Source organism: Fringilla coelebs, assembly GCF_963513975.1.
Source record: "Fringilla coelebs genome assembly, chromosome: 7".
NCBI lineage: Eukaryota > Metazoa > Chordata > Aves > Passeriformes > Fringillidae > Fringilla > Fringilla coelebs.
The window spans coordinates 25,781,280-25,797,550 of NC_140035.1; the positions used below are offsets into that span (position 1 = coordinate 25,781,280).

General features: G+C 38.3%; 1 protein-coding gene across 1 annotated transcript; it reads left to right on the forward strand.

The window, feature by feature from the left end:
* The first annotated feature begins 513 nt into the window (after nt 1-513).
* ZDBF2 (zinc finger DBF-type containing 2) lies at nt 514-15,831 on the forward strand. Its single transcript, XM_084209017.1, has 9 exons — nt 514-533; nt 2,594-2,700; nt 3,289-3,340; nt 3,910-3,961; nt 4,476-4,581; nt 5,395-5,522; nt 8,540-11,349; nt 12,080-12,118; nt 13,603-15,831. The coding sequence occupies exons 2-9, from the start codon at nt 2,599-2,601 to the stop codon at nt 13,614-13,616; spliced, it is 3,303 nt and encodes a 1,100-aa protein (XP_084065143.1). The 5' UTR covers nt 514-533; nt 2,594-2,598; the 3' UTR covers nt 13,617-15,831.
* Nucleotides 15,832-16,271: the final 440 nt, after the last annotated feature.

Here is a 16,271-nt window from a genome sequence, read left to right on the forward strand (position 1 = left end):
AACCTACTCGAACGATCCACACCGTGTAGAGCAAGCTTCTTTTAACAGCCGAAAACAAAATGAGGTAACGCTTTAGCTTACTTTCAAGTACATGAAATAGTGTGTTTTGAAGGAGAAAATGACTAGTATAGTTGTTGAACGAAACTTAGCTAAGAGGTCACTTTTGCGTAACGAAAAGCACCCTGCCGGGGCTGACAGAAGACGCCACCCCGAGGAGTTCTGGAGCAGTTTTGCAGCAACAGCACTTCAGGAAGCGAGGCTCCGGGGCTGCGGGGCTGCGGGGCTCGGTGCCAGCCGCGCTGATCCTGCTCCCGCCGGCCCGGCCCGCATGGCGGGTGCGCGCCGGGATCGCGGCGGGCGGAGCGCGGCGCTGAGGGAAGGAGGTGCCCGAGCCGGGCGGGAGCAGCGGCCCGCGAACCGCAGCTCCCGCCATTCCCTTCGCGGGGCGCGGCCCGCCGACCCGGAGCAGGAAGCGGAGGATGGCGTCCCTTGACCCCAGGGCGGCACTGAAGAGCGAGCGGGGAGTGATGGAGGTGAGCCGGCGCCGGCAGCGGGGAACCGGGAGCGGGCGGGCGAGCGAGCGGCCGCGGCTGGCGGCTCCCGGCGGGGCGGGGCGGGCGGAGCTCCACAGCCGGCCCTGGTGCCTCGGCTGCCGGCCGGCCCTGCGGCTCCGCCCCGGGCGGCGGGGCCCGGCGGGAGACGGGGCGAGGCGGGGCGGGCACGGCGGGCTCGGTGCCGGCGGGACGGGAGGGGAGGGGAGCGGAGCCGCGCCTTGCGGTGAGGCCACGGGGCAGGGCCCGCTCCTGAGAGCAGCTGCCGGCTCCTTGGTGCTGTGGGAAGGCACTAGCTGCGCCTCTGTTTAGGGGAGGGACTTGTTCCTGCCTGCCCAGCACAGCTGCTCTCAGGTGAAGGGGTGGCAGAGGTGTTTATGAGGTTATTTCGAAGAGCAGTTTTTATTGCCTTTTTGCCCTTTTTATTTTACTTGTTGCGGTGCAAGAGTGACACTGTCGCGAGTGTCACTCTTGGCACTCTGGAGAGTTTATCTGATGCCTTTGACACCCAAATACTATCAGAGTGAACCACTGATTTTTTTTTTTTTTTTTTTTTAATTTTAATGCTTTTCATACCTTTTGGTTGTGTTATTAAATATGATTGAAGATTTTAATTCTCTACCTGCTGTACACAGAGTAGTTCAATGAAGCCAAAACGAAGCATTCGTTTTAGAGACAGCTGCTAAAATAGCTTGATTAGAATTTTACAAAACCAAATATTCCTGTATGTAACTGGCTGTATATGAATTTGTTACAATTAAAAGAATTTTTTTGGTTGTAAAACATTTAAGCTTTTTCTTGAACAGATAGTATTTATTTACTCTTAATCCAATAGTCCAAGATTGTGCCCACTGTAAATATCTTAACTAAGGCAGAATTATGCAGTCTTTCCTTGGACATCTGAAAAATCCTTTGTGGATTTATAGCTGTAGTCCCTGTTTTAAAAAAGTAAGGACCTCCAGCAACCCAGATTTTGGCAATGTAAATAAGGCATCTACGTAGCAGATTTCCTTAATTTTATTAGCTTGTGGGTTAAGCTTGACTTCAGATGGTAAGCAAGCTGTATATCCTCTGCACTAGTGGTTTTTCAAAACACATATACAGAGAATAGGTTTTCCTCGAAGAAATTCCTCTAAGACAGCAGATTTTCCTCCATCCTCCAACATACTGCGCTCCTTAGCATCTTTGAGATGGAACTAAACGTTGGTGTGTCCCGGTGCTTTATTCTCCTTTAGGGGCAATGGTTGGGGATGAATGCTTGTGGTGTCCCCTGCTGGCTGTGGATCCCTCTGACTGCCTCACCCCTGGCGTTTCCTCCTCTGTGGTTGCTACACTTGCCACACTTTTAGCTTTATCGTAAGATTATGTGTGTACAGTAAGAGTTAAAATAGCAGGAAATTGACTTCAAGCAGGTAGAACAAGTGATTTTACATAAAGCATCACTCATGAGGGATCGTTTTCTCTGTTTTTCCTTCACTTTCTTTCAGATCCTAGCAGTGTATAGGAAATAGAACAGGACGACTGAGATCTGTCAAAAAAGCTTTTCTCAGCTGCCAGATGAAAAGGTTTATAGGAACAGCTGGAGTTTCTTGTTTAGTTTGTTTTTTAATATTACATAAATTGCAACACGATGGGAAGTAGAAGGAGTTTGGTGTTTTGGTGCATTGTGTTGTTTGGGGGGGGTGAGGGGCTGTTTAAAGTTAAGCTATTAAGATACTCCCTCTGACCATAACTGCTATGCCAGCTCAAGTATTTTATCATGAGCAGTGCATAGTCTCAGAAAGGACAGCAATATTTAGTACACAGGGCCCATGAGGAGGAAAGAAGAAGAAGTTATTCCAGACGGAATGGTTAACATTTATATAGGAAAGACTGTCAAAATTACTTCCATATTAAAAAAGATGTGCTGCAGGCTTCAAAAAGATTTATCCATTTGTTCACTTGTTTTCAAAATGGTACAGAAAAATTTACATGCCTTAGGGCATGGAAAACATGCATTATTAATGTTATTTTTAAAGGCTCTTTAACTTCCATGTTGCCAGATGGGATGAGAGAAGTGTCTTGCACTGCAAATGGCCTCCTGTTTGACATTTATTGCTTGCTAGTCTGGAGTCGGCTTTGGTGGATGAGGAAGGTTGGTGACTCTAAGGTAGGTATAGAAAGCTGATTTAATGTTTACATTCCATAGCATAAAAGGCCTGTGTGACACCTGGAAGTCCTTTGTGTTTGGACACCCTAAAGCACGTAACTGCTTGTTGCTGCAGTCATATTTTTATTAAAAATTGTGAGATTCAAAATTGATTTGCAGATCTTTTGAGTAATAAGGCTTACTTTTCCAGCCTAGATAATTTGTGTCGTATAGGTCTCATATGGGTTTTCTTACATATATCTCTTGTCTTAATTGTTAAGGCAACTTAGGAAATTAAGTAATTAAATTAATTTGACAGGGTTACTGCTTAATAAACTACCAGAGTGTGTGCTCTGCTCATAAGTATAGTATTTGATTTCATTAATTAAAAGTTAGCCCCTTCTATCAAAGCTAAAATGTATTGCTAAATGTAATATTAGGGTAACCTGGTAAAGCAGAAGTTTATTTTTAGAATGCAGTTTCATTTAAATCAGGTATTGGTCAATGGCTGAAACAGTTTAGAGCTTTTAAAGAGGCTTAGACTGAAGGAGGAGCTTCAGGATACAGTGAGTATGAGGATGGACTGACTTAACATTTTTTTACTTACAGATGTTTGAGAGAATCAAACGATCTGATGAAGCTTCTGCTTCTTCAGCACAAGGTAAGACGTTGAAAAAGTTCAAAGTAGTTTTTGTTGCAGTTACATTTAAAAATGTATTAGCTATCAATAGAGGTATTAGTTCATCTTGTAGTTCAATTGCTTACTTTGATTTCTTAAATTTCATTATGGAACTTAGATGGAAGGAGTGACTTCTGAATCATCCACCAAGTTTCCATGTAGGTGTAATTTTCTTGTCCTGTCGTAAGCTGTTTGAAACACTTTGCATTTTATCTCAGGAATCATGGATGTTGCAGTACCAGTGTAGATTGCCTAGTCTTGAACCCAGACAAATCAGTAGAAAAACTCACTCACCTCATCTATGAAAGAGTAAAGCTTATTTTATGAAGTTGTTGGATGAACTTTATGAACAAAAGGATCTCTTCATGCTTTTTTGAACTTACTAAACCTTTTATCTTCCTTTAAAATAGCAGTTTTGACAAATGCAATGTGGGAGAAGTAGCTAGGTGCAGGTAAAATGCTCCATCTTCATGGTACTTGTTGGTTTTTGTGTTTTGTACATGTGTGTTTGGTTGGTTTATTTCTTGGTTGTTGTTTTTGTTTTTCTGTAGGAATCCAAAGACATGGTGTTGAGGGCTCTCCACGACAGTACAGCAGTAGCAGGTAAGTTAGGTGATGCTCTAACTGGCATCCAGCTTACTGCTTACCAAAGATGGGAAGAATCTGCTTTTCAGCCTTATCTGTTACCTTGTGTAATGGATGACAGTGACACAAAATGGATTAAGTGTACGATTAATCACTTAATTAAGTGATTAATTAAGGTCCTTTGTATCTTACACCCATGTACTGGTAAACACTGTGGGGAAGGCACGTTGTAGTGCCCCAAACTACTGTGTGGATGTCAACTGGTTTTTGTCTTTTCTTCTTTTATTTCAAAATACTGACAAACAGATGAATGAAAAGATGACTCTGCCTTTTTCTTTAGAGGCAATTATTTTCGGATTTCAGCTTGAGAGTACTTTAAAATACATAGTCTCACCATTACAGTTCTAAAATGGAAACATTTATCTTGCAAGTTTTTCCCATCTGTGTAGTAAGATAGATATATAGAATTTTGATGCTAAGAACATGGATTAAACCACACAACATGTCTCGACAAATTACCTGCTTCTTTCAGTTTACACAGAAGAGGACAAGAACATCCTCAGCCTGGAGCATCCACTGTGCAGAATAGGCAAGGATACTGCAACTGTTGCCACGTACACTACAGTAATCTGGAACAGGTGAGACAGCTTCTGCATAGTTTAGCAGCAGATAGCAAGGAGGCTTTATCAACTCGTGAATATCAGTTTCTACACCAAACAACCAGTACTGAGTGAAAAATGAGCAGTTTGGGAATTGCACGATATGGGCCCTGAGGAAGATCCCTTGCTTATTTATGACCTGTTGTAAAAGATGCTGATGGAGTGGCACAGCTGCTGCAGTCTGCTTTTCTGAAGTGCCACACAGCTCTGCACTGCATCTATTATGGTTTTCTCTGTGTCTTTAATCTTGAGCTCTCTATATGTTTTAAAGTATAAAGGGTTTTAGTAATATGGTAAATATCAAGGCTGGAGACGTTTGATCAACCATTTTCAGTTCTTCTGTCAGTCTCCTGTCTTATAGACTTTTAAAATTAGCAAGTAGAAGCCTATTTAATCTTCTACACTTAAGAAAATTCTTGTTAATTTGCATGAATTATAGGATGTTTGCTCATATGAATTTCAATAATTTTATAAGTAATTTTTAGATAGAAACTTGTGAGCAGCTGTGAGATTTGTGAGAGTATTTGTTATAAGAGATTTGTCAGCAGCTACCAGAACCACTAATTTAAGTTCCAACTCAGAAAGATGCTTCAATACATTCTAATATTATTTGAGACTGTCTAAACACATTTAAATCTTCTTTTACTATTTTACAATTTTAATTGAGATTTTCTTTTTATTTAAATATTTTCATAGCAATGGTGCAACGTTTAACTTGGGAAGGAATTTTTAGGAATAGGCCTGTGTGTTAGCAGTAGTATTGGACTAATCATCTGTTGCATCTTTCCCCAGCACATTTTCAGCTCCCAGCACAGACATTTTACAACATACTGTAGGAATCGTACTGGTGCCAGTAGCCTGATGGAGCGTTTCCTTCAAGATGTTTTGCAGCATCATCCCCACAGATACCATGACAGCAGGTATAATACACAAGGCTTTTTATTTTAATATGTGTTAGTGGAATGCATGTGTTATGAATTCCTGTATTTGTTCTACTGCTGGGCAGTAAATTTGGCTCATTTGAGGTGAAACTTGCTCAGTGGAGACATTTGCTGTTTATATGAAGACAAAACTTCACAACTTATGGATTTGAAACAGCACCACTACCAGCTCTTAAATGTGAAGACCTGAAAAAGAAGGAATATATAGGTCAGCACTTACAATGGCAGACTGTACAATCTCACATGCATTTACAAATTCTTAAAATTTGAGCATTATATGTTTTATTCTAAGTATTTTAATTCTGAGCCTTACATGTATATATATGTGTATATATATATTTAGCAGTATATTTTATGTATGTTTTGAAAGAGCTTATAATTTTGGTTTGTTGATTATGTCAGGTAAGTATTTACATGTTTATTTTTTCATTATCCTTGCAGTTCACCTGTTCAGTTAATACTTGAATTACATTAATTGGCCAATTCATTAATGCTCAAATTTTGAAAAGTGTTCTCTTTATTTATCATGTGCATGTTTCAAGAGTGATAAGAGGATCAGTGTGTTAAATTTTTCTCTATAGATGAAGGAAAATCAATTAAACCTCATTTATAATGTTTTGAAAGGCAGACAAAAATCACAGTTTGATCCCAGTACAGTACAGTGTTTCTCAATATGCAGCTCTGCTATCTGTCTTGACAAACAAGCAGAAGAGTGTTTTGTCTGAAAGCACTCATTGGTATTATCAGGGATGTGCCAGAACTGGCTAATATGCATGTCTATGCCAGACTAGCCCAGGACATGATGTACACATCACTACAAGTAAATAAATTGTCCTCCCATCTTAAATAAATAGATTCTGTCGCACTATCAAGAACATTCAGCATTTTTTACTGTGGAGAAAATATAGGATTCACTTTAAGACAGGCTTCTCTGGAGGTGTCACTAATACAAGGTTGTTGCTTTGGTGAACAAAACCTACTAATAAGGAAAAAAAATCTACCCAGGTACCTCTAAGTTGTTGGTAGAAGGAATGAGAAAAAGAATATACAAAATCTAGACTAGGTTGGAGGAAGGAGGGGGAACAGTAATCCCAAATCTAGACAGAATTTGGAGGAAGACAATCAAAGATGGAAAAGAAAGTATGAATAGATTTATGTTGTGATCCTGCTCTGAAAAGAAAGTCATGGTCTTAACTGACACTTGAGGTAAGATTTTGATTCTCTTCTTAAATACCTTTTTTTACTGTTTAGCTGAATTCGTACAAGGGATCTTTATGTGCAGTTTTAAAAGATTATGGAAATATTTGTAAGACTTGATTTGTTTTACAGAACCAGTATACCTAGTAGTTATATGGAAAAATGAAAAATTCATCAGAGCTTTGCCTTATACTGAATTTCAAAGGATATTGTTGCTCTCCCCCAGTAAAAAAACAAAACCAAACACCCACAAACCATCAAATCATTCCTTCCTCCAAATGCTTGGTATGTAAGTTTTTTTACCTAAGGAAATAGTATTAAGCATTTTAGAAAGTAAATCTTCATTTTACTTAATTTGTAGGAAAACTGTCAAATGTTCCTAACTATATAAAACTGTAGTTCTGTTCACTTCCCCCAGGGACATTTGCTTGAAAGTAATTTTTGAGAAGTGCTTGTAGGCTGTTAACTGAGCTAGAGACCTAGGAGTTTGCTATGGTTTCTCCGTATGAAAATCTGTTTAGTTTTATGTTCAGTCTTTCAGCAAGGTCCAGATGCCAGGATGCAAAGATGTTTCACACAAAAATGGAAGAACCCTGAAGTTAGGAAGTTAAAAGATTAAATCTGTTGCATCTGGCATTCCCTTTAGGCCCTGTTTGAGGGCTCAGGTGACCAAGAATTCATGGAAGGGCAAAACGGCATTTCAGATGATAGGCATTGTTTGATCATGTGATCAAAGAACCTGATCATCTGATCTGCATTCATGTAGTAATAGTTCTTTTTTAGTGTTTCATTATATGAGATTTCTCTTGCTTACCCAGTCCTATATCCCTTAGCTCTATGTAGTATTAGTTATATAACCAAGGAAGTTACTGTACTATAAAATTTGTTCACAATACTTCTGTTAGCTGATTTCTGCCATGTATTAAAGTAAGCATCCGTTTGGGTCTCACAAGATGGTTATAATTTTTGAGTGAAACACTATATTCTATTCTTCAGTTATATTTACATATTTTAAAAATTGTTTTCATTGAATTTGCCTGGCTGCTACACATTAAAGCCTTGTGGCTTCCTGTGTTGCATAGGAAAAATAGTTCATATCTGTCAGCTGTGTTAATTCTGGGAGACACAAACCCTTGTGTTTGAGGCAGTCTTAAAGACAGAACTGCCAGTTACAGAATATATAAAAATCTGTTGTCACAGCAAGGCTGAACAATCCTAACTTGGCTTCTCACAGGAGTGAGTCAGAAGCTGTGGTATGTCTGAGAAACAGTAAACATGGAATTCCTTGGCCACATGTGCAGAGTTCCAATCAGGCAGCCATAATTTGTAGGGAAAAGGGCATTTATAATCAACAATGGTTTTATACTGTGTCCTATTATTATGTTCCATTTCTCTACAAAAGCTCGATTTTAAGTAATGATAGTATGACCAGTGAAATCACGTCTTTATAGGCTTACCACTTCAAACAAAGGAAATGTCTTTACTGTTTCTGCTGTGCTGTACTGATAAAATTACAATAATCTATGCTTGACCGTTCTTAATTGATGATTGCATAAAGAGGGTGCTAGACTAATGCCCAAATTGTTGTCTTTAGCTTTGTGGAGCATTTTCCCCTCCAGAATTAAAAAAAAAATTAATATCTCTGAGATAGAACAATAGAAATAGTAATTTCAGTTTGTTCATTAGAAGTGATTCAGTCTAGGTAATGACTCTTCAAAAAACCCTACACTGCTGTTTGAAAAATTTCAAGCATATTTACAGTATTTATTTAAGCTGGTTTTTTCTCCCCTCCCCTTTAGACCAACCTACGATGACATGCCATTCCCCGTCACTCTGGAGGCTCCTAGGATTTCTTGCCTGTCCTCAGAAGAGATGCAGAAGAAGAGGAATAGTGAGAAACAGGAGATTTCCAGCAAAGACCAGGAGTCCATTCGTGAAATAGGCTCTTCTGTTCCATGCCTGTCTCGTGAGGTCACAAAGAAAACTTTTGTTACACAAGCAGGTTTTCAAAAACTTCAAAGAGGCCAGGAACGTGTTCCAGGAATATCCCAGCAGTCTGTTGGCATTTGTAGCGATAAGAAATGGGTAAATCTGAAACGTGCTCAAGTTGCAGATCATAGCCGTGAAGGTCAGTCTACAGCTGTGAGCTCTGTACCTCAGCAGTTTTCTCTCAGTCCTACAAGCCACAGTTCCTCTGTTAATCCTAAAACAGGAAAAAATGTTGGGAATTTGGCAGCATCAAATCTGTTTCTGCGTAGAGGATGTGATGAAAGAGCAGTGGAGGTCTGCAGTAGGGATGTGTTATTGAACCCACGCTTGAATCCTGCTCCAGCACCGGTTCACCCAAAATGCCCTTCAGTTTCTCATCAGAATCCTACACGCAGCCACAGCAATTCTTCCTTTATTACCTCAGGTCAATCTCTCTCAAAGCGAGATAGTTTACGAACTCAGGATGAAACTTTGGTGTCTGATCTCCATCTCAGGGATACTGTGGGTATCAGCTGCTCCCTAGATCTTGGGACATCCCCACAGCTAGCAAGATGCAAAAACATAAAGACAAACAGAGGTGATGAAAGTTCAGTGGATGAAACTATTGAAGATGTAATTGTGAAATACTGCCATGAAACTACATCTAAAGAAATTTATTTCAAAAAAGAAAATAATCCCAGTGTACCTTTTTCATCACTTCTGGACCATACTAATTTAGAGGGCTCTGAAATGAGTTTTGACTGTGATGCACCAATACAGGTAGGAACAGATTTACCCAAGGCAGCTATAAAAGATATAGAATTCCTGAAAGAGGTCCAGGTATGTTTGCAAGATAAGGACTATGGAACACAACTCTCTTCTGTTTTAAAAACTGAATCATTAGAGAAAAAAGAAGCAGTGAAAAAGGATGTTGTAGTTCATACTGAAGAACCAGTTCTTCCAGCCCTGCCTCACGTGCCTCCTTCTTTTGTGGGAAAAACTTGGTCTCAAATAATGTATGAAGATGATATAAAAATTGAGGAACTTGTGCGTGATTTCAGGGAAGGTCGTTTTCGCTGCTACTTTAACAGTGAATCCTCAGCCAATTGTACAGGGAAGAGAATGAAGAAAAAAAAGCAGAAGGATGAAAAAAGGATCAATATTATTGAGGGTAATAGAACAGAAAGTGCACCAGTTAAAGCACTGCCAGAATTTAATGATGCTTTAAGTGTTGGCTCTGGTTTTGATAACCCGTCTTTAGCCTCAGATACACTATGCAACCCACAAATTGTAAAAATGCCTAGGAAAAGGACATGGCGCCTGGCTTCAAGGTGTCAGGTGGTTAAAGTCAGCCATGGCACCCAAACAAGTCTGCTGAACTACCCTGTAGCAAAAAGGAAAATGTCTAGAAGGGAATCTGATCCAGCCGATCAGAAAGCAAGCATTGCATTGCTGGAGAATGAAAAAACTCCAAACATGAAAACTAGACTATGTGCCCTTAAACTTCCAGAGTCCTATACCAAGATCATGAGTCCCATACAGCCCAAGACAGTGGTGTATGTACTCTCGTGCCCAGAGGTAAAACAGTGCAAAGGTAAACCTATAGATATTCCCAAAATGAGGAAAAATCATCACTCCACAGACAGTAAAGACTCTGTAAGATATAAATACAAACAGTGTTCTCTCAAGTATTATGACCCACTGACAAATCGAATTCTGAAAACGCCTCCTAAGAGTACAGTTGGAGAAAAGGCCAAAAAGCCCTCTCATGTTCGACAGCTTTTCAGAAGTCTCAGCTTTGATGCAAACATGAAGAAACTAGCTGATACCCAGAGAGAAAGCACGCCATCTAAGTCACTTAATTGGTCAGACTTCTGTAGCTCTTCTTCAGCATCTTTCCTGCCTGATCGAGATAAAGGGAATGATGCAGCTTCAAGTCAAAAGGCAGATGGACCATCTGTTGCCACGGAACAGACAGATTGTCTTGTATCTGAGAACTCTTTTAAACACCTAATCATTTCACCTTTGAACTCTGTGATAGAAGGAGATTATAGATTAATTCCATTTAATAGAATTACCAAAACTCCTCTGACCTCCATCAGGAGTGAGTGGTCAGAGAGGGAGACTCCAAAAGCAATATGGAAGAGAAAAGAAGGCACTAACAAAGAACCAGTTTTTTCCAGAAAGGCTGCAGGATCTAAGTCTGTCAGATGTACTCTTGCAAGGAGAGGAAACAGAATAACTACAGGCAAACAAACGTCCAGAACTAAAAAACAGCAGAAAGAGGGGATGAGAAGACAACTTCAGCCTTGTGCCCAGAAATCTGCTTTCTCCATCCATAGGTGCCAGACAAGGAAAACTACAGTGGGAAAGCACCCTAAGAAAGAAAAGCCTGATGCTAAAAAATTAAAGGTGAGGAGGAAACCAAAAAGGGCCTTTCTGAACTCAGCAGTTGTAACAGGGATTCCTGAGAAAAGGCAGAAAGTCACATCAGAATCTTTTCCCAAGAAACCAGAGCAAGCTTCCTCCAAGGTCAGGAGCTGGGAAGTAAGTGGAGATGGGGGTCATCCTGGCACTGTGAACCGGCGCTCTAGAAGAACCTCTGCTGTACCATTACTTCGAAACTGTCTTGTTCTACCAGGTGAGAGCTAGCTACCAAAAGAACTTTTTTTTTTTCTTTTTTTTTATAGCCAGCACCTGGAAGAAGGAAGGAGGAAAAAAGGAGGCCATAGACAATGCAGTTGAAGTGCTAGAGCTCCAGAAAGCGCAAAGCCAGTCTAATGTGAAACAAATACAACTGTAAACTCAGCTCTTGTTCCTGGAATATGGGGACACAATGTATTGCACTGTTCTACTGTGTAAAGCTGCAGAAGTTGTGGATTTGATTTCAAAGCACTTATAATCACATTTACTAGTCTTCACTGTACATCAGCAAAATGACCTTGAATGGTATCATATTGTTATTATGGTATTATCAGTGCATAACAGTGCACTATAATAAGGTAATTTAGAAGCTGTGTTAATTAATTGTGCCTATTTAAATTTTTTCACGTAATTCTAAAGTGCAAAAGATGACTCACTTGCTGTGCTAGAAATTTAATGAAGATACATCAATCAGGGCTGAATTCTGTGTATGTATTTTGTGTTTGTGTATATGTGCACCTTCTTCAACACATAATATATACATAATATATACTTGCCTGTGGAATGGCATTAAAATTAATACGGTATGATACAATTCAGATCAATTAGTGCTTTCTTGAAATGAAATATAATTTTACACATTTTTGTATTGACTTCTTTGTTCCTGAAATCATGTCCAAAGCTTTTTCTTTTTTTTTTTTTTTTTTTTTTTTTTTTTGGACTGAAAGTCACTGTGGGCTCTCATCAAGCAATAATGGACCATGCTGGTAAGGAAATATGTCTCCTTAGGGGACTGTTCAAATGGTGGTAGCTGAAGTGAAATCTTGAATTCTAAAATAAATATAGTGTTATGTTTGGGGGCTTTTTTGTTTGTTTATAATACCTTGTTGATTAAGTTTGTAGGTGAATTTCACATTCCTTAGTGAGGGGGGTGGAAAAGTTGTAATGCAAACAAATAGCAGCAAGTTGTTTCAGAATGTCAGCCTTGAGTTTGGGGTTCTATGCTTTTCTGGCTTTATTTGGTGTAGTGCTGGTTAAATTTTTATGGACTAGTGTTCAAACTTCCTTTTAAAATTTTCAGTAAAATATTTAAATGAACCTAACACAGCATCCATTTAAATGTATTATAGTTCAAATATTTGGTTAAAAAACCTGGTTGAATAAAAATTATATTCAACAGAGATTCAAGTTTGGCCCCTGAGATTCCATCTACTATGGTTTTATGGCAAAAAAACCCCAAACCCCTGGTGTTTTAGCTTAGTTTTCTTCCTTTTTTTAATAGTTGTTATGATGACAGTTTATTTGATGTGGTTAGGAGACAAAAAGCCAGTCTCACGGATGTTTCTGTGCTTTAAAACCTAAGATTAATGGTTCATTTACAGTAAATTAAGCACGCAGTTAAACATCATCATAATCCAGGCTTTGGTTTTCAAATCTTCAATTTGATATATTATATAATCTATTTTGCCTTGAAGGTCTTCATAAATTCTCTAGTGGTACAATACGTTTCTCAGAACACAAGAAAAACATGGAAAAGAGCAGATCTTGCCGTCTGTGGCATTGAACATATCTGTATTTTCTCCCCAGACAACAAAACCGCTCTTGATTCTTCATTCACTTCTTTCTGAAGTGTCAAGGGTCACAGATTTGGGCTGAGATAAAGGTGGACTTGGAAACGGTTTATTTTAATATACAGTATGTGAAGGAAATAGAAAAGCTGTCATCATAAACCACATGTTCAGAGAATATTTTGAGGATGGTTTTAATGTATGTGCATATTTCCTAAGATAAATAAAAGATGTGCATGTGTCAGCTGGAAAGTAAGTTCCTTTACAAGTCAAATATGATCTGACAGATTTTTTTATTTGTTTTGTTTTAATTTATTTTATTTTTTATATAAAAGTTGATTTCTTTGGACGAATTTTCCTATGGTTGTCAGCAGACACAGAATCTTATGACTGTATTGCAAGTCACTGGAAATTGAAGGGCTGTAATATAAATTTTTATAGCCCTCAACTAATTGTGCCTGTAGAATTTAATATTTTGTCTAATATAAAACTGATGTTTTTAAAGCAAAGTTTTAAAGGAATGGTTTTTATAGAAAGGCTAATTTTTAGATAAAGCAAAAGAAGATTTTTAAATAAAGTTTGTTTTAAAGCAAAGCTTTAACTATAGATAAGTCCCATTCTAACATATTTTTATGATACAAGAATGTTTTCCTACCTAACTTCTTCCATCTTATTTTTCACAGTATTCCACACGTGAAGAGCATGCATTATTTTGTGTGTGAATAAGTTTTAATGCACATTGTACTTTAAGAACACTAGTGTGTAATTGTTTAGAGTCAAAATACTGTTCTCCATACTCATGCATTGTACATTTGTATTATTCCAGTGCACAACTTTTCCTTGAAATCTTGAGTAATAAAGATGTGTTGAGGACTATAAAATTACTAATATTTTTAGACTGTAATGTCTTTTGTTTTTGGTAATAGATCCTCTTATCAGGGTGGGATTTTTAGAAGAAAAAATGTTATATTTAAATAAGAGTGTAAGTAGCTATATATTTTCCTTAAAAAAAACCAAAAACCAAAAAAAAAGTATGTAAGAATTTATTAAAAGAATAAGACTTGAGGTACAAGTCTGGAAACATTTATGTGGTAGATATTGTCAAAATAAGGTTTACTGTAGGCTTGGATATTAATCTGTGCCTCACTTCTGAATATTCAGAAACCTCTTCTGTGCATGCTCAATGACCACTAGGAAAAAGAGGAAAGACTGGGATATGAGAAGTAAAAGCAGAAACTGCTTTGGAATGAGAATTTTGAACATATTCACAAAGCAAAATATTGCAAAGATCCTCAATATCATGTGCAAGAAGGCAAAAATTCTGAGGTCTTGAGAAATAGGCAAGCACTTTCCTGTTAGATAAAGTAATGGAGTTTCTGCCATTATGGGATAGAACATTGTTTCATTAGCAGCATGGCTGATACTCCAAAGCGTGGTTGTAAAGTCTACAGCAATGGCAAACTTGAGAACTGAAATACTTTCTCTCCAAAATTGATGGGTGGGTTTGTTGGTTTTGGGTGATATTTCTTGTTTCTATTTTTGGTTCTATTTCCCTTTTGTATTTTTTTTTTTTGGCAGGGGGCGGGATCTGGGTTCTTTTGATGTTAGTTTAGTGGACAAAGAGGCAAAGAGGTTTTGTCAGTATGTTTGCATGTCTTAACATAGAGAAGCAAGAGCTGGAGTAGAGAGGAGTAAAGTCATGTTTTTTGAATTAAATTGGCAGCAGTTAGAACCAGTATCTTCCTTAATGGAAGAGAAAAATGTTACCATTTCTTCTTTAGTACATACGCAATTTTGACCTGTGAGTTTGTAGTTTTTATTACACATTTCATAATTTTTAAAAAGTCTCTCCCTACACAAAGTACTCAATCAGCCTTTCAAAACAGTCTTATTCTAAGCAGATAGATTTTTATTATTCATTAGGATTGTGAACCATGAGTGTGACTCCATCATGTTGTGCCAGGTGCAAACCAAACATAAAATAGCAATCCCCCAAAACTTCAGATATCTGACACTTGCACCTCACAGTTCTTCAGTTAATTTTCTGATAGGACTTTTTGCTCTCTTGTTCTTTCTGACAGTTTGTATCCAATGTTCTGGTAATTGTGTTATGAAAGTACCCCTCTGTGGAACTCAGATAAATGAGGTTATTTCTGTTTATAATGAGCCTATGGGTTCATCTGAAAATGTGTTTTAAGTTTCATGCTGTTTGTGCCCAAATGAGAATGTGTTTTATGGTTTTCATATTGTTATTGATAATGTATTTTGCAATAATTTTGCTTGATGTTGTAATTTTTTATCTGCTTCTCTATCTCTTTTGTCTGTGGTCGTTTGTGGTTTATAAGGATACAGCGATACTACAGACTGGTTCGGTGGTGTTGCTGGATGTTCTTTCTCTGTATCTTCTGCTCATTTTATTTCAGATTTGTTGTTTCCATTGTTTTTCTCAGTCACGTATTTGGATTTCTTTTTTTTATGTTGTGAGAGCTAAATTTCAGGGCAGTATGTTCTGTTTGGAAGTAAATCAGTGACAGGTGACAGAAGAGGATGTTGTCCCAGTCTGAAGTGCAGAGGGCAGGTTGGCACAGGTGCTCCTGTGCTTGGGAGTCTGTTTTACGTCACTGAACAGTGTGAAACAGGAGTGGGATGATGATTCTTGATTCCTTTGCCGGTCTTCCTTTCTTCTTCCTTTGGGGTCACTCTGCCTGAGAACAAAGTAATCTGAACTCATACTGGAGATACGGAGTTTTCAGCTTTTGGTGTTTTGGGGACAGATAGGAAAAGTAAAATGTATCTCTTTCACTAATGTAACTAAAATCACTGAATTTTTGCCTTTAATGTTTTACCTGCTGAATTACAGCATTCCTGATAATATTTTTCAGAAAAATTTGTAATAGCATAGTTCTGAGCATGCCCAGAAGCAAAGTTTTTGTTCCTTGTTTGTTTTGCAGTTATAAATTACTTCATTCCTTCAGCAGAACAAATCTTGTTTTAATAAAATAAAGTCTGAATATGTGTTTTTGGAGTTTCTTTATTCTTGAAGTGGAGTTTAACTTGAAGCTATTTGCTGTAATTTGTTGTGGGAAGAACACAATGTAATGCTATGGAATGAGCTACTACTATGAAGGTAGGCAGTCATAGTTTAAACAACTGTTCACAATAGTGTGATATCTTGACTCAGTGAAGTCAGGATTCATCCTATTCTCTGCCAGCTGAAGCAATGACACCCTAGGATGGCCTTGAAAAGATGATAGATACATTTAAAATGTCTAACTTCATTTTGGCAGCATGAAGCCAAGAAGCCCCAACCACATGGCAAGCCAGATGCCTGCAGAACTTACTCATTAAGAGT